At 49.2% G+C, this 22,631-nt stretch overlaps 1 protein-coding gene across 2 annotated transcripts in view; it reads left to right on the top strand.

The window, feature by feature from the left end:
* The window catches only part of AMOTL1 (angiomotin like 1), a 177,665-nt gene extending 156,420 nt beyond the window's left edge, over positions 1-21,245 (top strand). For both annotated transcript variants that reach the window (XM_053562830.1, XM_053562831.1), the window contains 6 exons: positions 2,026-2,175; positions 8,037-8,227; positions 9,716-9,841; positions 10,929-11,155; positions 13,971-14,246; positions 15,347-21,245. In XM_053562830.1, the coding sequence (XP_053418805.1) occupies positions 2,026-2,175; positions 8,037-8,227; positions 9,716-9,841; positions 10,929-11,155; positions 13,971-14,246; positions 15,347-15,453 (1,077 nt within the window). In that variant the 3' untranslated portion in view covers positions 15,454-21,245. The remainder of the gene's footprint in view (positions 1-2,025; positions 2,176-8,036; positions 8,228-9,715; positions 9,842-10,928; positions 11,156-13,970; positions 14,247-15,346) is intronic.
* Positions 21,246-22,631: the final 1,386 nt, after the last annotated feature.

Below are 22,631 nucleotides of genomic sequence, written 5' to 3'. Positions count from 1 at the left end.
CCACGGTGGTTAGGAGTGGTCTGTAAAGCCCAACTGCTGTAAGCGAAGAGAATCCTGGCTGCCTGACCTATCACCTGTGTGACCTTGAGCAAGTCACCTAACCTTGAAAGTTTTTTTCATTTCCTAAACGAAGATACTACAGGGCTTTACCTCTAACTGTTACGGGGAGGATTAAATGAGATTCTTTGCACAAAGCACAATGCTTGTCAGGGTAGTGCTCTGGAAGTGTTGGCTGGTGCGAGGTGTAAGTCCCCTTATCAGTCTCCCTCATCATGCTGTGCACCTTGCTAGGTTTAAGGTTGATAAAAGGTAAAGGAGACAGATTCAGGCCTTTAAGGATCTTGCAGTTACCTACGGATAATATTCATTCATTCACTTTACGAAGTCTTGAATGCCTGCCAGCTGCTGAGCACTGTTCCAGGCAGCAGGGGCACACTGTTCTCTCTTCCCAGCAGGGGGAAAAACGGACAGATTTTGTGGCACTTTGTTCTGGTAGCTACACACTCAGAAAACCAGATGCTGTGGAGGACGTAGGAAGTGGTATATGAATAGTGTATGACAAAATATTTGGTCAGATGACATTTCTAAGTAGCACAGAAACCTGCACTTAGTAGGTCCTCAAGTCTGTTAAATTGAATTGAGCAATCTAAGGGGCAGATGAAATTCAATTCTGAGGGTAGTTATTAAAAAGTCTGAAAAATTACTGCCTCCTTCTTGAGAGGTCAGAAGCATGTGTTTTATCCGGTGGCTTCAGGCAGGACGGGAAATAGGCACAACCCACAGTAGCGCCACCTGCTAAGCCAGAAGCTGCTCTCAGCAGCAAGCTCCTGAATCCCGGGCGTGTTCCAACTTGCCAGCACAGTCAGGGTGAACTCAAGATGGAATCACCTGGAAGGCGTCTGCACACCAGGTGCAGAATGACAGGAGACAGCATCTGGTGTCTTCTCACCCAGGACCAGATCAAGTAAATACCTCAGCCTGATTTTTGGCACCAGGCAGTTCCCAGACAGTTAGAAATGTGCCCAGGATTTATGAACATGGGCCAAGCTCTTAATTGGAAGAAAACAGAGTCTGAGGGTAAGAGTTTGAAGCTGTTCATGATTCTAAGTCCACACCTGATAGGACCTTTACATAAATCGTTTCAGCCGCAGTTTTTGTGTTGTTTGAGTATTCATTATGCCCTTCCTGTCTCCTCAGGGCTGTCAGCTCCTCATCTATAAAGGACTGAGGTTTTAAGGAGAAAGTTACATCAGAAATGTTTACAATAATAAGTGTTTGTATTTATTCAAACATACATAAATGGGGCTGCATGCATGATATAATACATTCACACGTACTTTATTATAAGAGTAATTTATATTTATTATAGAAAATGTGAAATATACAGAAAAGAATAAAGAGTACAAGAAATCGCTATTTTGTCATACAGATAAACATGGTTAAGGCTTTATCCTTCCGGTCTTTTATTCATGAATAAAAAGGTAGATAGGAGGCAGTCAGAAATTGTGATAATATTGTATATACATTTTGCTTCTGGATTTTTCATTTAACATTGTAGAATAAGAATTTCTTTATGATATTAAAAACTTTCTGTTAAGCTCATTTCCAATGCCTACAAATGCAGTAATTGTTAAGCTATAACCAAGCATTGAGCTCAAAGCTGTACAGCTCAACAAAAGCTGGTGCATAGTGGAGTCTTCAATTCCAAACATCCAAGCCATTTCAGGTGTAACTGATGGCCTCTGCAGTTTTTTTTTTTTCTAGCTGGGGCCGGGTTTGAACCCGCCACCTCCAGTATATGGGGCCTGTCCCCTGCTCCGTTGAGCCACAGACACTGCCCTAACTGATGGCCTCTATACAAATCTTTTCATCCCAGCACACCTGCGAAGTAGGGGGTGGCGGGGTGGAAGGTACATGCACCCATAGTTTAAATGGGATTGCCAGGTAATCCAAGCCTCACCTCCACGTCAGCTTTGAGAATGACGGGTGTACAGTCCGTGCTGTTTTCTGCTCTTACCAACTCAGCTACGAGAGAAGCAAGCCTACGTGGAGAAGGTGGAGAAGCTGCAGCAGGCGCTGACCCAGCTGCAGTCTGCATGTGAGAAGCGGGAGCAGATGGAGCGCCGGCTGCGGACCTGGCTGGAGAGGGAGCTGGACGCCCTGAGAGCCCAGCAGGTGCGGTCTGGGCACAGGTGGCAGGGGATCAGACGCGGTCATTCAGCAGACATGGGCTGGGCACTGTGGTCTGCAGAGGATGTAGAGGGAAACAGGGACTCCTGTCCTCAGTTAACCCCACAGTGACCAGTGCAGGAGTTGGGCCATCCACTTGCTGTGGAGTGACGGATGTCTCGCAGACAGAAAGCAGTTGCTGACTTGGGGCTGTAGATAGGGGAGTGTGGCTTTAGGCACTCAACAGAGGAGGCCATTTGAGCTGGATTTTGAAAGATGTGTTTCTTGTATAGCCAGGAGCAAGGACGTCAGAGGAGGATGGCTGTGTGACAGCACGGCAAGCCCAGGATGGTGGGGTGCAGCCAGACGGAGGATGCCAAGGAAGAGGCCAGTGAGGGGGCAAAGGCCAGTTTGTGGAGGGCCTTTGATAAAGCTGAGAGATGAGGCTTTCTCCTGTAGTCCACAGAGCACAGCAGCTCGGAGGCTTTTCAGCTAGAGAGAAGTACAGTGCCAGGGATGGGAAAGAATCCTTTGGTGGTGTCAGAGCACTGTGGGTGGGTGGAGGTTGAAGTAAGAGACCGGACTGAGACTCTCAGTGCTGTGACCCTGGGAACCCATGGAGTATAAGGGGTTGAAACTAGCAGGGCATGACGATCAGTGGGTTTTCAGAGGTGAAGGAGAGGAAGGAGTTCAGGACCCTCCCTGGGGAATAATATTGGTCCTGCGCTCCCATCTCTCTGCCTTTCTTTCTCTGCTGAGAATGTAACTTAGCTGTAAGTGTGGAGTAAAGCACCTATCCCAGGAGTGTGTGTGCCACAGCAAGCAGGGGGAAGACTGGCCAAAGGCTTCTGGCTCCAGACAGCCTGTCTGTCATCAGCCAGCGTGATGGGCAGATCCCTTTCTGCAGCTGATGAAAGGTGTGCTCTAAATTAGGATACCAGGGAAATGCTAGGCAGGGCTCCCAGGAATTTTCTACTGGATGGGGCATAGTGGTTATGGATGAAACACTTGAAAACACTTGAAGGCATGCACAGAGGCCAGCTCAGCCCTCGTGCAGGGCAGGCCCGTGTAGCTCCCTGTGGGTGTGTGTGCTTGGCTGGGGAAGGAGGTACTAGTGCAATAGCCCAGAAAACCAAGAAATCCACCCCCAGCCGCCAACTATCTGGGCTTAGTTGATAGATCATAAGGAAGGGTGAGGCTGTCTCTGGACTTCTGATACCACCTAGTTACAACCTGTGCCTCGTAAACTAGCACTGGAGTTACACCCTTCAGCTGTTCTCTGTCACTCAGTTCGTGAGAGCTTAGCTTTCCCAGCTTGTGGGCAGGGCTTCCTGGATCCAGGGACAGTGCTGGTAAATGGTAGACGCTTAACGAGTCTTTGGCTGATCAGATGGACACGTCTCAATTCTTAGAGCAAAAAGAACATGCTTTTCCAGTTAATAGCCCCCCGCAGCCTGCAGGTAGCTTACTACTTCTTTCCTCACCTGTTCTGAGAGCTGTGCAACCAGACTCAGCTCCATCACCCATGTTGCAGCATATCAAGAAGAAGAAACGTGAATTGAGAATTATTTGGAAAATGTTTTAATTGCCATAGAGGCCAGTTCACTGTACGCACATTGAGCCCGTGCACGCTCACCGCATTGTTTCCTTAGACTGGCAAAAGCAACATCTTGCTGTGCATGAAGGCTGCTGACATGTCTGTGCACCAGTGGAGGACAGAAATTGCAGAACTGGGGCTCTCTGGAGAAATTACTCTGCTCGCATTTTGGATTTGTCTTTGGAAGCTGATGGCAGACCCTGCTGTGTATGGCTCACGTGAGACTGAAGAGACGGAAGCAGTCTCTAGAGTTAAACAGAACCGTGCTGCTTAGCCGCTCCTTAAAAACAGTATTGCACTTTGAGGTTTTTTCAACATGAGAAAAATGAGAATATTAATCCATCTCCTGCTATATGAAGTACATGCAGGCATTTTCCTGTTGCTGTACGTACTCATTAAAAAGATAAGTACAAAAAAAAAAAATAAATAAGTACAGGTTGAGTATCCCTCATCCGAAATGCTGAAGACATGTTCGGATTTCAGTTTTTGTATATGGGACCCTCAACCTGTAATTTTTTTCTTTAATACTTGCTTATTTTCAAATTATACCAATGAGCATATATGATCTTATAAACAGAAAAGGAAAGCACATTATTACCAAAAAATGCACCACCACCCCCAAATCTTGAGTTTTTCACTACCTCCATGTGACAGATATTGTAAAAGATAAAGTCTGGTCAGATTCACGTCTGGAGCCCTTGGGCTGGTATGGAAGGCAGCTCTGCCTGCCTCACCAAGGATGGCCCGGAGTTCACTCTAGAACACAGAGTCATCTGAGGGACTTGGCCACTCGGGGAAGGGTGTCCAGGTCCTCTCTGATTCCTCCTTCTCAATCACCCTCCAGCAGCTCATGTGTCTGCTTGTCCCTTCTTGGCACAGACGTGGGCAGCCTTGGGAAAGGCTTCCACACACCGTGCCCCGGTGTCAAAGAAGCATTTCTCTGACCCCTTTAGAAAGTACACTGAGGTCACACTACCACAAAGCCCCTGATTGTCTCTACCCTCAACAAAACATAAGACCAAACACTTTGCCCCGTCATTTCCATAGGGTATTATTCTGAAGAGACTTTTGAAAGAGTACCTTGGACAACTTGTTGAAACACCCCACACAAAGGCTCTGCCCACGGACTGAGGGCAGGACACAGCTGAGTTTCTACATTTAGCCCCCTCTAACAACATAGAGTCCCTAGGTGAGGTGCTGTGGACCTTTCCACAAGGATGGGAACACTGGGATGAGCAGAGTGGCGTGGAGTCGTGCTTAATTTAGAGCACGGGCTCTGGGGTTAGACCTTCCAGGCTGACTCCTGCCGCCTCCTGCTAGAAAAGCAGCCGCAGGTGAGTAAGCTTTCTGAACTTCTACTTCTTACCTGTAAAGTGAGGCAGACACTGGCTTCATACTTGTAACTGCAACCAAGAAAGTCTATACAAAGAGCTTATTGGATGCCTTACACTTAGCAAGAGATTAAGACAGAATAGCTCGGCGGCGCCTGTGGCTGTCAGTAAGGCGCCGGCCCCATAGACCGAGGGTGGCGGGTTCAAACCCGGCCCCGGCTGAACTGCAACCAAAAAATAGCCGGGCGTTGTGGCGGGCGCCTGTAGTCCCAGCTACTCGGGAGGCTGAGGCAAGAGAATCGCTTAAGCCCAGGAGTTGGAGGTTGCTGTGAGCTGTGTGATGTCACGGCACTCTACCGAGGGCCATAAAGTGAGACTCTGTCTCTACAAAAAAAAAAAAGACAGAATAGCTCTCACTGCTGTTCTGATTCTTGTCATTACCCACAGAGTCATTGGAAGGCTTAGGGCAGTGGTTCTCAACCTTCCTAAGTGCCTCCTAATGCCACGACCCTTTAATACAGTTCCTCATGTTGTGGTGACCCCCAACCATAAAATTATCTTCATTACTACTTCATAACTGTAATTTTGCTACTGTTATGAATTGTCATGTATATATCTGATGCGCAGGATGTATTTTCATTGTTACAAAGGGGTCCGGACCCACAGGTTGAGAACTGCTGGCTTAGGGCATTCTTGGTACCCACTTCCAAATTTTTCCCTTACCCCAACTATTCCAGACCATCTGGAAAAAGAGTGTTGAAAGAAGTGTGCTGATTAAAGAGGGGGGCTGCAGAAAGAGAAAGATAGGTCAGAACAATAGAAGTTAGCAGAAAAGAGAAGCTCTTGGTGAATAATTCCTGTTATTACAAATAATCTGTCCTCCACCCTGGGAGGTGAAATAGAACTTCAGCATCGTTAGAAACTGGGAGAGAAGTGAAAGAAATAAGAATAAAGAGGGAGGGGAATTGACACTTTTAAGAGCTCACAAGTTCATCTTTACAAAGAGCTCAAAGGAATTTTTATGTCTTATTTCCACAGTAGTCCTATAACATAGAAGAGAGAAGGTTCTTGAGCAATGTTTTTGAAAAGAAAAAGGAGGTACAGGGAAGTTTTAGGGCTAGCAATGTAGCTAATTAGGGCATTTCTCCCAGGTGAACACACTGGGGGCAGACATGTCATCTGCGTTGCTCACTACTGCAGGCTTGGCACAGGGTTCACGCTTGGTAAATACTGGGTGACCCGCTAGCTGAGGGGTGGCAGAAGCTGGCCCACTTGCCCACCCCCCCCCATCTGTTTTGTCTGGCTAGCACACTTACCCTTTAGATCATGCTGCCTCTGTACCCTTGAACACCGCCGTTCATGCATTTGTTTAAATAATGCTTAATGACCTGAATTGGGAGGGGAGCTGTGAAGAATTGTCATGATCTCATTTGAGGTCAAGAGAATTCTGTAAAAATGAGCCAGCTGAGATGGTAACAGAAGGAATTTAGATAGAAACTGACAAGCATAGATGGCAGCTTAGTGATGCCATGGGAGCTTTTTCTTAGAAAGTTTCTAAAAATAGGGGCACTTCTCATCTCAGTAGACAGGTTCATTTGTCCTCCTGCTTGAGTCTGGGTGCCTGGCCAGATGGGGTCACTGGCTTCCTGAATAGGTCAGGTGAGGACAGGGATGTGCTCGACACTATTCTTGCTTAAATGTTGGCCACTGGCAAGCTGCCACTTTCTAAAATAATTTATATTTGTACCCTTAAAAAATGTATGAAAGTCCATAGGTCCGCTGTTCTCTTCTCTCTGGTAGGATTAGATTCCACGGGTGTAGCTCAAATGCCCAGCTGTCATTCTGGGTAGTTCCTCAATCCTTGTCTTAATCTAGGGCATTAGGTGGTTCTGGGTATAGTGTTGACATACCTGTCATCTTGCACCCCCCAGCTTTGCATTTGGGGGTGCACTGCTTTGCATTTTAAATTTGCAATCACTGGAAAACGTGGGGATGTGTGTCTAGGGAGCAAAGAATAGCTGGGACAAAGTCATCCCTTCCTTCACATCCCTTCACCAGGTGTGAAGGAGCCAGGCCCCCAGCCCTGACGCCCCAGCGTGACCCGTCTCTGCTGCTGGTCTGCAGTCAGCACCTCGTCAAAACCCCACCATGCTCTATCACTGAGCTTTTAGAGGAAGTAGGGTTCCTGAGTTAAAGGGAAAAATCTAAAGTGTGGAATAGCCTCAGTTTGTGAGCAGTCCAGCTAACAACTGCAGTTTGTTTGTTTTTCTGTTACTGATAAACAGTGTGAAAAAATGAGTTTATCTTGCATTAGAGGTCTTCTGCTTTCTTAGGCATTATTAAATTTGATTTTCCTTCTCAGGCCAGAGTGGGGTGTATGTTATTACCTCCTTTCCCAGCCTCCCAGCTAGGGACATACAAGTTAGGGCATGTCCCACTTTTTTTGCCTCCAAATTTCACACACACACCCTCCCCCCACCAGCATCAGGGGAAAGAACTGGAATCAAAAGTCCCTGAATTCTGGAGAGTATCCCAGATCAGGAACCGAGACTTAATTCCCATTCTTGCTTTTATTGTAAACTCACGGCAAGACACTGGCCAAGCCACTTGTCATCCCAACACCTTGAGCCGTGGAGTGCAGCAGAACCAGGTTTGGACCCTGCCCCTACTGCTGACGAGCTGGCGGACATCGACCCCTTAATTTAGGGTCCTGGTCTCTCAGGAACTTAGTTTCTCATCTGCGAAAGTGTCTGTTTCTCAGAGCTCCGTGAGAATTAAATGTGATAGAGGAATTTGGAGTTTGGGCTGCCCACATTGCAGGGAGGGAGCAAGGGCATGAGAGTGGTGTGTGAACGGCTCAGGATGGGGGGAGCCGGGCGACAGGGTGGGTGTGGTTCTGAGCATCAAAATGCTACTAAGTAGTGTTCCTGCTTCCCTAGAAACACGGAAATGGCCAGGCAGCCAGCATGCCAGAGTACAACGCCCCAGCCCTCATGGAGCTGGTGAGGGAGAAGGAGGAGCGGATCCTGGCCCTGGAGGCCGACATGACCAAGTGGGAGCAGAAATATCTGGAGGAAAGCACCATTCGCCACTTCGCCATGAACGCCGCGGCCACCGCTGCTGCCGAGAGGTGAGACTGGCGGGCCCTGCTGTTCACAAAGCCATAGTTGAAAAAGGAATCAAACCAAAACAAACAAGCTGTCTAGGGAGATTCAGAGGCTCATCCGGGGAGTAAGGTCAGCGAAAAATGATGATTTCTAAATGGGCTAGTCAGAGAGCAAGATGGGGCAGCATTTCTGGAGGGCATTCGCAATACGTACCTTCCCTTTGGTTCCACAATTCTACTTCTAGACATTTACCTTAAGGAAATCATTATATAGGTGCCTGAAGACTTATGTTCGAGGATGTTTGTCTGGAAGTTGTTGAAAATACTAATACACTTAAAACAGCCCAGAGTCCAACAAAAAGAAATCCAACTTAAAGCACATCCATTCAGTGGAATAGTGTGTGACCATTAAGATGCTGTTGTGAAAGTTTTTACCTCTTTTTTGCTTTCTTTTTATAGGTGCACAGCTTTATTCTTCCTCTAAAAATTAGTTCAGAATGTGCTGTAATTCACAAAAGTAACTCACAAATATCCTGTTAAGATATATTGTTGTCCGAATGAGCAAGGTCATTTCCTCTTGACCTTTGGTTGCTGGGTCTTAGCTGAGGTACAAAATTTAGGGTCAGATAGGATTCTCAGATCTCAAAGGGGCAATGAGAAAACTGGACTACTTAAAAAATAAGAGTTATAGTTATACCATTTAGAGGATGGTAGGACATGACCTAAGCAAGGGGAGAATGAGCCAAGGGTGCCACCAGTTCTATAGCAATTCCACGTGGCCTTGGGAAGGGTTATTTCTTACTGAGTACAAGGAGGCCTGTTGGGACAGAGAGGGGATACTTCATAAGCTGTTTACAGGCTCTCGGGTTCATTACTGACATAGGGAAGAATTTCCAGCAGTATGGCTGGATGTCAGCTCCAACCCCCCACTGCACTATAAGATACTGGAATAGGTGCTTTAGGGCTGACAAATAGAAGTAAAACTTTAACTCTGATTAGAAAAGCAAGACAGGATAAGTATGAAAAGCACAAGCGCGAGCACGGAGACACCGACGCACACATTCATAGTATCAGCACCCGTGTGTCGGTAGATCAGATCTAGAGCGCCCGACTTACACGCACGATGGGCCCCAGAGCTTAAGACACAGGGTTGTCGGCAGGAGGGGCAGGGGATTTAGATTTTCAGATTTTATTTCGTCTTCTTCAGATACTATCTTAACTCTGTTAAGATTAGGAAGAGAACTGGCCAGGATCTAGGGGTAGAAATGTGGCATCTGTGGAGGGGGTATCTGTAGCCTGGTAGCCTCTCCAGGAGCATTTGCACCATGCTCTGTGTCCACACAGACGAGCTCAATAACTGAGTGGGAGGCAGGGAGCGGGCGTTCAGGAGCCCCAAGGAGGTGCAGGGCAGGTCCGTTCCAGCAGGAGCACCGTCCTTCCTGTTACGAGTCTGTGTGTGATGAAATCAAACAGGAAGGTTCCCACAGTCCAGTGTGTGTCCTGTGTTGCCAGGGACACCACGATCATCACCCACTCTCGGAATGGCAGCTACGGGGAAAGCTCGCTGGAGGCCCACATCTGGCAGGAGGAGGAGGAGGTGGCACAGGCCAACAGACGGTGCCAGGACATGGAGTACACGTAAGGGACAGCCACGTGCGGCCACCTGCCCCCAGCCCCTGAGGGTCCTGCCAGCCCACAACTGCATTCACACTCCAACCTGTCTGGAGAGGACCATGTCACTGTCCTGCTCTAAATGGCTGTGAACTTGAGGTCACCCAAAAATCTCCTCCCCCACACTCTGCCCTGAAGAAAAGAGAAAGTCTCAAACCTCAGCAAGTGGTTCCACTCCGCAGTAGGACAGGTGCCGAGGTCTCTGTGGGAAATTGCATGTCAGATGCAGGTTTTAAGGTGGAGGCTGAGTCTGTGACAGAGGAATTTAGATGCCCACGTGATTCCTGGCTGTCCGTACCTACAACCTTCCAGATGTTATGAGCCAGAAAGGAGAAATAGATCAGATTCTAAAGCTTCCAGAGTTTTTAAACCAGGTTTATATGTTTTAGCCAGAAATAACTTGTTTAGTGAACATGCCTTTGGCTTTTTGACATGGTACAACTAGCCTGCCTCCCTTGACCCCTGAGGGCCTGTGGAGTCCCGGGAGACCTGAGCCTCTTGTTTGGCAGATGTGGAAACAGTGTATAACTGAACCATGGACGGGCTCAGTGAGTTACTTTCAGAGTTGTGAAAAGGACTGAGGTGTTGGCTGGTTCTCATTTTTGGCCATGGTGGGATGGGATGGAGCAGGATTTTCTTCCAGAGAACCTGCTCATCTTTCTTAGACAATAGAGAAATTGACTTTCGTTGAAATCACCCTGTTTCCACATGATTCCCTCTCACCCTCCCCCCAGTACTAGACCACCTCAGCGGATCTCTGAGCCCACCTTGGTCCAGGAAGTCCAGACAGCCACAGTCATTCTGACTGCCTCCCTGGAGTCCAGAGTCTCCAGGGGTGCCCAGGAAGGCACACACCCCACTTTCCCCCCGCCCGTGACCTACTACAGAAGGGCTATCTTAGGCAATTTAGAGATGATAATTGTTTGAAGACTTTGCAGCACTTGAACCTCCTGACTTTAGCAATCAAAGTCCGGGGTCAGCCTGAGAAAAATGTTTGAAGTTTGTCTAACCAAACGCCTTTTTATTAAATGTTTGCTTTGGTGTGGTTTTACAGTATTAAAAATCTACACGCCAAAATCATAGAGAAGGATGCCATGATCAAAGTCCTTCAGCAGCGAGCCCGGAAGGATGCCGGGAAGGCCGACGCCTCAAGCCTGCGGCCTGCCCGCTCCGTCCCGTCCATCACCGCGGCCACGGGGACGCACTCGCGCCAGACCTCTCTCACCAGCAGCCAGCTGGCCGAGGAGAGGAAGGAGGAGAAGACATGGAAGGGGAGCATTGGTGAGCCCCACACGTGGGACCGGGGTCTGAGGAGCCAGGCCACACCCGTCCCTGCCGCTCATGCCTGGGACATAGCGGCGTCACTGAGCATCTTCTCCTCTCGGTTCATTCACCTGTGAAGTGGGGGGATGTCAGTCCCACTTTGGGGTGGGGATTAGCCTAGATCTGCAGAAACACTGTAGATTCTGATGGCTATACCACCACAGGCACGGTGAGCCCTGGGGTGACTCCTCAGAATCAGCATCTATTGTTGAACTTTGAGGTGCCCCTTGTAACACAGAATGGTCTCATGAACAAACCTAGAGACGCCAGACCTCTGAACTGGGCTCTGCCACAGGCCTGTTAGTTACATGAGCTCCACCTCTGCTTCCTTGTCTAGAAATGAGGGACCATGTCTGCCTGCTTTACCCCATGGGGCCATGGGGGGCAAAATAAGATAAAGGGAGAGCCCGCTAGAAGAAGTGTTTTCCAGCAGAAGGGGTGTTGGTGGTGGGTTTGCTGTCCTGGTGGTGCACAGGCAGGACTTAAGAGCATTCTTCGAATGTGGTCTTAGCCAGGAGTGGGTTTCCTGGGGAGGGGGCAGGTCTGGTTTGTTGCCTGGATGGTCTGGCCGAGCTGGAGAGGAAGCAGGCAGCAACCCCACACACATCCTCTGCGCCCTTCCCCTGTACTCTGGCAGTGCCAGGGGTCTGGGCCTTCTTTGATGCCTTTCCCCGGGTCAGCGTGTGTTTTTGTTTCTCTGTGGGGCCAAGAGCCACTTTTCCTGCTCTGGACCTCAGAGGGGAGCCTGGCTGCTGTGTGCCAGAGGAGATAAGAGCTTCCATATGAACCCAGCAGAGCCGAGGGGATCAGAGGCTCCCAGCCAGACGTTTGAAGTCGCTCTGCTGGTGGCTTCAGCAGCCCCTGTGCACAAAGGAAATGTACTTCAAGAAGGACATGCGTGGGACAGCAGCTGAGACCATCAAAGACTGTCCTAGGACTTTATCTCCCAGTGCAGTTAGAGAGCAAAGCTCAGGCAGGCTGGGTAAGGGTCATGGAGTTTGCCAGATCTGATGGCAACCTCTCTGGGATGTAACATCTAGCTGGCAGGTGACTCTCCGGAGTCTGTGTCCATATCCCCCAGTATCTGGCATGTCTGAACCAGGCCTGGGAGCCTGAGGGCCGTGCTCTCAGGGAAGTGTTGCCAAGTTCTCTATGCCGGTATTTCTCCTTACACTGTCTTGATGACCACGTGTCACAAGAACAGGGAGGGCTCAGGTGGAGGCGTGTGTTTGTGTGCTCACTGTCTGCCTGGTGGGCTCTGGAAGGATGTGGAGGTAACCGGGTACACCTTCCTGACTGCCCACGGGCTCCCAGGAGAGGGGGGTGGCTAGTGGGTTATTCAGCCTGTCCCCCAACTCCTCCAGGGACATCCTGTCAGACTGCAGAGCTTGATGAGGGGGAAAGAACAGAGACTGGACTCCGAGTCAGACATGACAGGGTCTGAATCCTGTTTGTGCTACTTCTCAGCTGTGGGATGTTAGTTTCTCTACACTCTCTCTCCTCCCCTGTATAACAGAGGGTAAGACCTACCTCCTGGGAATGTTGGGAAGTACAAAGTAAGATGATAGTGAAGCACCTCTGCAAATTCCTTTGCTACCATAGTGTGGTTGCTGGACCAGCAGCACCACCTCACCTGGGAGCTTGTTGGAAAGGCAGGATCTCAGGCTCAGCCTACTGAATCGAGTCTGCCTTTGGAAAATACAGCTGAGTAACTGATACGCACATTGCATTTTGACAAGCGCTGCTCCACACGAGCCGAATTGCCCTGGGTTATAAATGGGCCCTGGAGGGGATGCATGATATGGTGATAGCTAACACCATCAGTGAACAAGTCCTTCCCTGAATGTGTGCTGTACTTAGAAATAAAAAGGCACCTTCCCGTCCAGCTCTGCAGGAAGGCTTGGCAGAAAATGGACACTTGCACACATGCTGCCCTTTTCCGTAGCCAGCACCCCAGACTTGCTCCTCTTGGGGATGAGGGGAGGGAGAGGGCTAAGCTGCCTTTCCCGCAAGGCCAGCTGGCATCCTGCCTCCTGTGGGCTGTGGGTCTCCACTGCAGAGACTTCCTTAGGGGCTAATATGTACAGCTGAGTGGGCGCTCCAGCCAGGAAGCGCGTTTGTCTTTGAGCCTGCGGAGGACTGTCCATTCGCTACCAAGAGTGGGTGGGGTGGTGAGCGGTTCCTAAGAGACGCAGGTGAATGGGACCGTGTCCAGGACAGGGAGGCCTGTGGATTGTCTTTCAGTTGTTCGCAACCTTCCTAATACCGTGACCATTTAATACAGTTCCTCATGTTGTGGTGACCCCCAACTATAAAATTACTTTCATTGCTTAAGCACACAACCACTGCTGCAGGACAGCCCTCCTGGGCCATGTCAAGGACAACAAGCGTAGTTTCTAGGGAGCCTTGCAGGGATCCCCCTTCTGCTCTAGTTATTAGGCACTTCTCTGTTCTTTCCTACCAACCTGTGAATAATGTTATCCAATTGTCTATTATATTATAACCAGTTTACTTGACAACCTGTCTACCCTGCCCTCCCCCCAAGAAAAACCAAACTGCAGTTTTTTAGGAAGAGGACTAAGTCTTTCATTTTTTTATTCTCTCAGTGAGTGTCATTTTTATCAGGCACAGAATAAGTGCTTATTAAATGCTCAGGGAATGAGTCAATGAATGAATGAATGAAGCAATCCTCAGTCCAGAAGGACGTGGTCTCCGAGACTAGTTTTTTTAAAAAAGAAAAAATGGTCACTGAAAAGCTGTCCTCTGCCCTCAGGGCTGCTGCTGGGGAAGGAGCACCACGACCACGCCTCTGCACCCGTGCTGCCCCCACCACCCGGCTCAGCACTGTCCCCCGCAGCCTCCACCACAGCGGCCAGCAGTGCCCACGCCAAGACAGGCAGCAAGGACGGCAGCACACAGACAGACAAGGGCGCTGAGCTCTTCTGGCCCAGCGTGGCCTCTCTGCCCACCCGAGGCCGGCTGAGCACGACCCCTTCCAACAGCCCTGTCCTGAAACACCCAGCAGCCAAGGGGACCGCAGAGAAACTGGGTGCGTGATTCCTTCTCCTCTACACCCCTGAAAACCATGGATCTGCCTGCCCGGGAGAGGGGGTCTTTGGTTGAGCTGAAGAAGGAGCACGAGCAGCAGTCAGCTCTCGCCTTAACGAGTTTATTTTAAAGAGTACGGCTGTACAAATGCACTTCAGCTGTGTGTGGGCTGTGCTATTATGGGAGTGAGCATTGTAGACACCCCTCGTTTATTACTATTCAAAATGAGTTCGTAGCTTGAGTCCACCTTAGTAACGCATGCTTTATAACTAACCCGGACCCTCTGAGGGATGCCAGGGCATTAGTGCCCTCCCACGTGTCTGGGAGCTGGGATGGGGCCCCAGGGATGTCACAGGCGTCCAGTTCATAGCTGCTGCCTTCAAGGCACTGACTTGCCAAGGACTCGAGCCTCAATGGAGGACTGAAATAGAAAGTAGATTTAACTGCAGGGTCAGTTAACTCGTATGGAGCAACACTCAGGCCAGGGCTAATGAGTTGTTTAAAGTATTTAAGAGAAGGCAGCCTGAGAGATAGGAGCTTTGCCATGAGTTCAGAAGTGTCTGGGGCACAGATAGACTTGGCCTTGGGCTGGTCGTAGTCATGGAGAGAGCCCTCTACAGGAATTCTTCAGAGGAGGTGGTGGCTATTTAGAGCATAGATTAACTGTTTTTCCAAGATGGGGGAGATTCTTTATTTTCACTCTTCAAAATAGACAAGTAAATACAATTTCATCATTTGGGGGGGTGTAATTCTTAGGATATGCTTTTCCAAGTAGGGCAGAGAACATGTAAAAAGTACTCAGCTTGGAGCATGCACTTGATACTTTCGAGTGGAGGGAAAATGGGTATGAGGGGTTCCCACACAAAGTCCCAGTGTCACCTTCACCCACTTAATCCCCTTCCATTGCCATCCTGGTTTTTATCTGTGTCTGAATCCTATACCAGTCATTCAGTGTTCTCCCACTGGGGCTGGAATGTCTGGCTGTCTGTACATATGCTGGGGTGTGAGCATGGTGGATTTGAAATAGGCCCATCTGAGAGCTTGTAAAGCCCGTGACCCTCCTAAACAGCAGGATGCTCATGTTTCCTCTTTATCTGGCAGAGAACTCTCCCGGCCATGGAAAGTCACCTGACCACAGAGGCCGCGTCAGCAGCTTGCTGCCCAAGCCTGAGTTCCCTGACGGAGAGATGATGGAAGTTCTCATCTAACCTGCTGTCCCTGGGGAATTCCACAGCAGAACATTGATGAAAGAGCAAAGTGGCAGAGACCGGGAAAGAAAGATCAAGAAGGTTGTGGACGAGAAATCAGGAACGGTTTGAAATGATAAAGATTTCAGATTAGTGAGAACACTTTTTACAGAGACCTACGTGACTGAAGACAGAAGGGAACTCTCTGGATTTTTCTTACATGAGGTGGAAGGGAGAAGAAATAAGACGCGCATGTAGGTTTGGAAACAAAGTTAAGAAGAAATAGCAAATGGAATTTTTCATTGTACAGAAAGTGTATCCTTTGGGGGAGGTTCTGTGTACCCCCATGCTCTGGTTATAAACAGATAAATCCAACAGGGACCTTCTTGGAATACCCCCTTCTCTTTACCTCTTAGCATGTTTGCTTTAAGAAGAACCTCCTAGAAATCTTTAGAGCCCATCTTGGCATAATGCAATATAACCTGCGCCATCCGTGGGGTGTCGTGTAGGGGTGTGTGTGTGGCAGCAAGAAGAAACGTCCATTGGCAATGGGAAATTTGAAAGGTGGTTTTCACCTAATTTGCTGTTTTGGTTTTCAGGAGATTATGGGGCTTCTCGGCTTTTCTGGATTCTGCATTACTTTCTAAACAGGATGGAGGTGTTAGGATCTTTGTCCTAATCCTCCCTAATTTCTGAGTTTATCTCTGTTCTCGTTTATGTGCTTAAATTTTCTTTTTTTCCTTCTATTTATTTCTTTTTATAGGCATGGCAGTATTCCTCAGGTGTGGGATGTATTAAGGCGATGTCTGAGCGGTCAGCGTTCTTGCTGTGTTGAATAGCGCCCAGTAGAACAAAGCGCCCTCTGGCTTCCTGGCTACTTCTGCCTTTGCGTGGTCAGGCCACAGCTGTTCATCTTATTCTGACTGTGAACCCAGCAGGCTTTGAGGAGGCAGAAGATTCCATGGGTCACTGTGCCATCTTGCATTAAGATCATGGCACTGGCTTTTTTCTGTCTCACATCAGCTCTCTATCAAGGAGCTTGATGTTTCCAGCCCGTTGCTCTGTTTAGGAAGATTTTCAGGACAGCACTCCAGGAACATGACAGTTTACAGAACAGTTGCCTTATGGCATCCAGCACTTGCCCAGCACCCGTGTACCACATTCTTGTATTTGCAGCTCACCAGCACATCAGCTGCTCTCCCTCCTCTGTTTTCTCCAAGGTGGGGGAGATTCTTTATTCTACCATTGGTGAGCAGACTCAAGTGACACCAATGTATGTCTGGTCGTGAATTTGCTTTGTAACCTGACGGGCCAGTATAAATACAATAGTTGGGTTTTTCAAGATTTCAGTTTTGAAGCAACTTGTACAAGGCGAGGCAGAAGCGCCCTGGAGAATAGCTGGGAGCGAGTCAGGGAGTGCGCCTCTGTGCCTGTGCTGTGACATTTCACATACAAGGCGTTGGCTTCCTTTACACTTCTAGGCAGTGCTAGGTCAGAAGAGAAAAGCCGATGAGATGGGCAGATCGACGCTCCTCCAGGCCCCGATGTTTCTCCCACCAGCTCAGCTAGATCTCTTTTTCCTTTGCTCTTGCTTTCTTAGAAGAAGGAAAAAGAAGCCCTGGGTCTAAGACTTGATCTCCAGTCCTCCTAGTGAGATGCTGAGGACAGCGCCCCTGGGGGGGTCTTTGCCTGCGTAGCTTATTTTGGGACTGGTCTTTGGAGTGGAACCTGGGCAAACTTGCAGCCTCCCCAGGTTGAAGTGGTAGAGGAAGGACAAAAGTGGGCAGTTGAAGAAGGCTGGAGGAAGGAGGACGAAACTGATGGCTGGAGCCAGGCGGGCCTCTGAGCCGTCTGCGCTGGCAGAGCGAGCAGGACCGACCGTCTCAGGCTCTGTGCTCTGCGCCGCTGCCTCTGTCTCATGTCCCATGTCAGAGTACAAGCCGCTCAGACAGAAACAGAGGCAGCTGCAACAGGCTGAGCTCTGGGTTTGCCCCATGCCCTGGAGTGTGGGAAGAGGGCACAGGAGGTCTCGCCAGTGAGGAGGGCTGAGAGTGGATGTGGAAGGGGAGAGGGCAGAGGGGGTCCATTCCACCCTCTCCTCCCCATCACTTACTGTGGGGACAAGGCTCAAGCGATGGCAACCAAGGACATTTTCAACCCAGTTTATGTTGGGAATGAACCTAAAGAGAAAGTGTTGAGAGACAGAAATGTAAGTCAAGTCTGCCACCCCCACCACAACATCTGGGCCATCCCAAACTGGGCCTGTCTCCCCAGACGTGGGTAAGAACAAGAGCCCAAGCCAGTTTCTCCTGAGGCCTGCTCCTCGTGCCCCAGATGCCTGCTGGGCACTCTCAGGCGCATGCTTGCTTATTCTTCTCGGCCCCTCTGAGCTGCCGTATGTTGTAATTGTCACAATACAAATGGACATTTTTCAGGACTGCAGTTAAATTGTGCTCTGGCCTTTTGTCAATTTCTTTTCTCCTAACCTACCAAGACCCTTCATTGAGAAAGAGATATATAGTTTTAAAGTCTTCTCTTACAGGAGATTTCCTGCCACGCCAGGGCCCTCTGGTAATGACCAGAGCTTCCCTGAAGCCCAGCTTGTATACAGGAGGAAGGCAGGCATATACTGACTGCCCGCTCTGAGTTCTGGGCCATTCACAATACCTTATCACACTTGACTTTCAGAAAACTAATGCTAGCTATATTTCCTAGTGCCAACTGTATACAAGCCCTGTGGTAAATACCGTTTCATTAGTCCTCTTGGGTCGCGGGGTGGGACAAGTGTATTACCCTGATTTCACTGATGAAGCTGGGGTAAGGGGGGTTGAATCCCTTCCTGAAGTTTCACACCCAGGAGGAACTAGGAGTTAATACGAGGGCTTGGAAGAGGGGCCCCTGACGTGAGGTACCATGTCCTGGCCCTCTCTGATGCCCTCTATGAAGTGTGCACACACGCACAGAGCTGTCACACCTCTCAGGGCCTGGAAAATAGACTAATCCCAGAACTCATAGAATTGCCTAGAAACACCGGCCCAGAGGGAAATTGTGGTGTCCTACTGCAAAATATACCTAAAGAATGCCTCTGAATTGTCCGGTGGCCTAGACCTCTTCAGACCTTCCCAGTAGATTCTGATTGTAGCACTTGAGGGTCTTGTCTCAGGGTGAAAGGTAAAGGCTTTAGTCCTGCGTGAAGGGATGCTGGAGAATCCCTGAGCATGTCGTCTGCCAGCGTCTGTGTGCCGCCTGGCTGGTACATGGAATTGTAGAAATGGGAATCTAGTCTGATGCTAGAGTTTCACTAAATAGATGGTTCTGTACAGAAGAGCTACTACTGTCTGCAGGTCTATATAACTAAGCTGTCGGGAAAAACACATTACTTTGCAAAAATCTCAGAGTGTGTGTGTAACACTTCCTTCACATTTTTCTTCTTTTTTTTTTTTTTTAAAGATTTCTACGCAGCATTTTTCTTATTTCAATGAATGTTGTTTTCTGCTTCCCAGAGGCTGGCAGCCAGTGACAGTGTGGAGTTGAGCATATTCTAACCACACATGCAGGCACAGCCCTCCCCGGGCTTCGGCTGGGGGGCCAGGGAGTGATGGGGCCCTTCTTGCTTCAGTCCCGCGTGGGTTGCTCTTGGGAACTCATGTAGGGGCTTGACTCCACCAGGCTTGCAGTAGATACTGAGATAGTTGCACCAAATAAATTCTGAACTTGGAACAGAAAATTCACTAGTTCTCTTGCTCAGGGACGAGGTGTTCAGAATGTTCCTTACACCTCTGCCATCTCAACTCTCTTAAGCAGCCATCACTCCTGCCTGTTCACCTGGGTTTGCATCCACCTTCATGCCAAGTGCTGATAGAATGGGAAATCCTCCCTCTCTTGCAGCCTCTTAGTCCGAGAGCACAGACTCAAGGGAGGCTAGGGGCCCAGAGGCAAATGAAGAAGACATTTGGGGGTAAAAAGGTTTAGAAGCAGATGGAAACTGCTGAGCAAAGAGAAGTGTTTTCTGAAGCCAAAGTCTTACACCATGTCCACACTGGGGCAAGTGGAAAGTGTTTCTAGGTATTCTCAGAATGATTTTGCACCTTCTGAAGGAAAGGTCTACCTTGTTCCTAGTAAGCAGGATCCAATAAATGTTCTTAAATGGGAAAGGCTTTAAGTAGCCAGTAGCCAGCTCACCAATAGCATCTCCACATCCCAAAACCTGAGGCTGCCATGGTAAGTGCTTTATAAAATGTTGGTTTTCTTTTCTTTTTTCTTTGTTATTTAAGTATTATATTTAAAATGTCTTCATTCAGCATGAGCATTGCTTAATGGGTTTGCTTCTGAAGTGTGGCTCCATGGGAGATGGCCAGAGTAATTAAGAAGTTAGCAGAAACCGGTCAGCTGGGAGCACCCACAGCTTAGCATTTCAGTAAGTGACTTTCTTCTGGAATGAATGAGCTATTTTTTTCTCTTTCTTTTAGTTAGAATACCTTTTTCCCATTTCATAAATTAATGGTATATAAAGTCGTGTGTATGTGTAAGTGCACATATGTGAGGTGTGACTTAGAGGGTCATGTGTGGGATTTCTTTTCTTAATATCCAGAAGATCCCCGTGTTTCATCCCACTTCACCTTCCTTCAGTGTATCCCTTTGGGACATTATATATTGATTGACAGAAGGGCTGCCCAAGGAAAAATATTTTGGGAACTCCTTTGTTAGAATGGCCTTCAGGCCCCGCACGTTCCGTTGATTCTTCTTTTTTTCATCCGTTGAGGATGGATTTAAGTTCTGGAAATAATCTTAAGTCCTTTTATAGCACAGTTTGAAGAATAAAGATGGCAATTAAGGTAAGTTCCATCATTTTGTGTTCCTAAAAAACAAATTCCTAAGAGGTTTCTGGGAACGAGTCTTTGGATTCAGAACCTCTGCCAGTGACCACTCGTTCGTTTGTGCATGTGACTCCTAGTGGCTTTGTTTTCAAAGCTCTCCTCTCTGGCCATGCCTCGTGTGCACGCACACCCCTGCGTACACTACAGACATAGGTGCACATTCATCCATGTGAGCATCTGCTGGGAATTCTGTGAAACTGTTCTCTTGCGGTGCGTGTCGTTGTCACGTCATGCTGTGACTGAGGTGTTTCTTTGCCATGAAACTTGGCATCTTCACAGAACTGCGACCCTGGTCTCTGTATAATGATGTGCGTATACCGCATTTTCTTCTAGTAGCTCCTGAAGCTTCGACGCCCAGTGTTGTGTTTACATGTGATTCTGCCTAGGATTCTGTTCACACATAGACATCTGTAAGTATTTATTACAAAACAGAAAGTAAGCAAATGCATCCACAGCGTGGTTCTGTTTGAATCAAGGTGTTTTCCCCTTTTGAGGAGGGACAGGGAGCTGCCTCCTCAGTGAGGCACTTACAGAATCGGTGTACAACTCTGTGAAATGAGGGCAAGCGTGGGCCTCTGATTTCAGCCGAAACTCAACAGCTACTCTGTCCAGCTGCTTGGCACTGCCCCCTCGCCTGCTCTGTGTCTGTGCTGGTCACTGTGCTTGGTGGCAGTGTGCAGTGTGCTGTGTCCTTCCAAGCCGACTCCGGGACCTGGGTGTAACATTTTGGCGTCTCCGTGTTGCCGGCTGTACTGAGGGGTGGTGTACAGAGCTGTACAGCCAGATGGGTCTGTGTACAGAGTGGGGGAATTCAAGAACACGGCGTGTCCCCCGCAGCAGATAGGGATGCTGTTGGTCAGCCAAAGATTTTCCTATTCTTTGCTGCTTAAACTTGTGCCTTAATATTGTATATAATAAATGGATAAAATGGTAAAACGGTCCTCTTTCCCTTCCGCTTGCTCTTTTCTCCCCTGAAGAAATTACATATCAGGTACTCAGGAAATATTTCATTCCCTTTGACTTCATGACTGAGGCAGCTTCGCATGAAGTTCTGCTTCCAGAGGCCTCTGGCTCCCCCCTCGGCGTCGCACTCACACCAGCACGCGCCCCTGGACTCGGGAGGAGACGAGTCGTCCAGAGTGCTGCAGCCTGCAGCCCCCACACCCAGCTTCTCCAGACAAGCAGGGGAGGAGGAAACGCAGGGGCACTGTGGGCCTGGGAAAGCGGGGTCCACTTGAATCACAGATGAGGGTCCCCTTTTGAGGGCTCTTCCATTCAGACTGTAAACTGAACTTGTCTCTGGAATTTGCCTGAGCGGCCTGGACCCTGAGTCAGACATGCCTCTGCGCCCTGGGATGGACGGACAGGGGATACGAGCTGCTTTGTTAGTGTCTTGGGGTCACAGGAGAAAAAAGAGGGCTGTCATAAAAGGGAGTCACATGGTAAATTGGAAAATTCAGAGCAGGAGCCTGAGTGATAAAGGAGAACAGAATAAATCCAAGTCCCCAAGCGATGCCCCTCCTGTGGGGCCTGTGACCTGGGCTCACTGTTGAGAAGGGCACGGTGCCCTCTGTCCATCCCTTTTCCAGCAGAAGTGCTCCTCGCCCACCCTAACCCTAGCGTGGGAAGAGCTTCCTGAACCAAGAGTGGAGGCTGCATCTCTAGGCCCCCAGTCATCACTGCTGGAATTGACATCCCTTACCTCCTTCAGTCCTCACAACCTAGTCAGCAGTCCCACTTCAAAGTCCAAGGAACAACTGTCGGCAAGTTACCTGTGTTAACCTGCAAAAGATAGCGGGCTGGGGCCTTGGACCCAGAGCCTGTGGTTGCAGGTGAAAGGGGTGGCCACAGGGAGGGAGGCGAGCGCGGGCCCCGTCTGCCCGGCTTCTGGTCTGTGCTGTACCCACAGGCGTCCTCTGCAGGGAGCCCTGTCTGCCTGCGCGTGAACCTTTGCAGCTCCACAGCCTCCACCTCTTGAGGTTACAATGGAAGCCCCATTTGTAGTCAGGGCTGGGATGAGCGTGCTGCCGAGATGCCCGTCTGCCTCTACCATCTCTCTGGACTGAGCCAGCAACCGCGGCTCGTGTGAGGCATCCCCGAGGGCTGGCTTTTCTCCTGGCCCCTCATACACCGCAGGAGAGAATTCAATCCCAGCAGTTCTGTGGTCATTCCAAGCGGTATACATCTTTGTGTCCTGAGGGAACGCTGGTCTCCATCCTCAGTCCTGGGCTGGGGCCTTGAGAACCACAGGAGACAAGATTGCTCAGGCTTATCGCCATTGGAGGTAGGTGGCAAGGAGAAACAAATCCGGAGCTGGGAAAT

This window comes from Nycticebus coucang, chromosome 14, assembly GCF_027406575.1.
Source record: "Nycticebus coucang isolate mNycCou1 chromosome 14, mNycCou1.pri, whole genome shotgun sequence".
NCBI lineage: Eukaryota > Metazoa > Chordata > Mammalia > Primates > Lorisidae > Nycticebus > Nycticebus coucang.
This window is presented reverse-complemented; position numbering and strand designations above follow the sequence as displayed.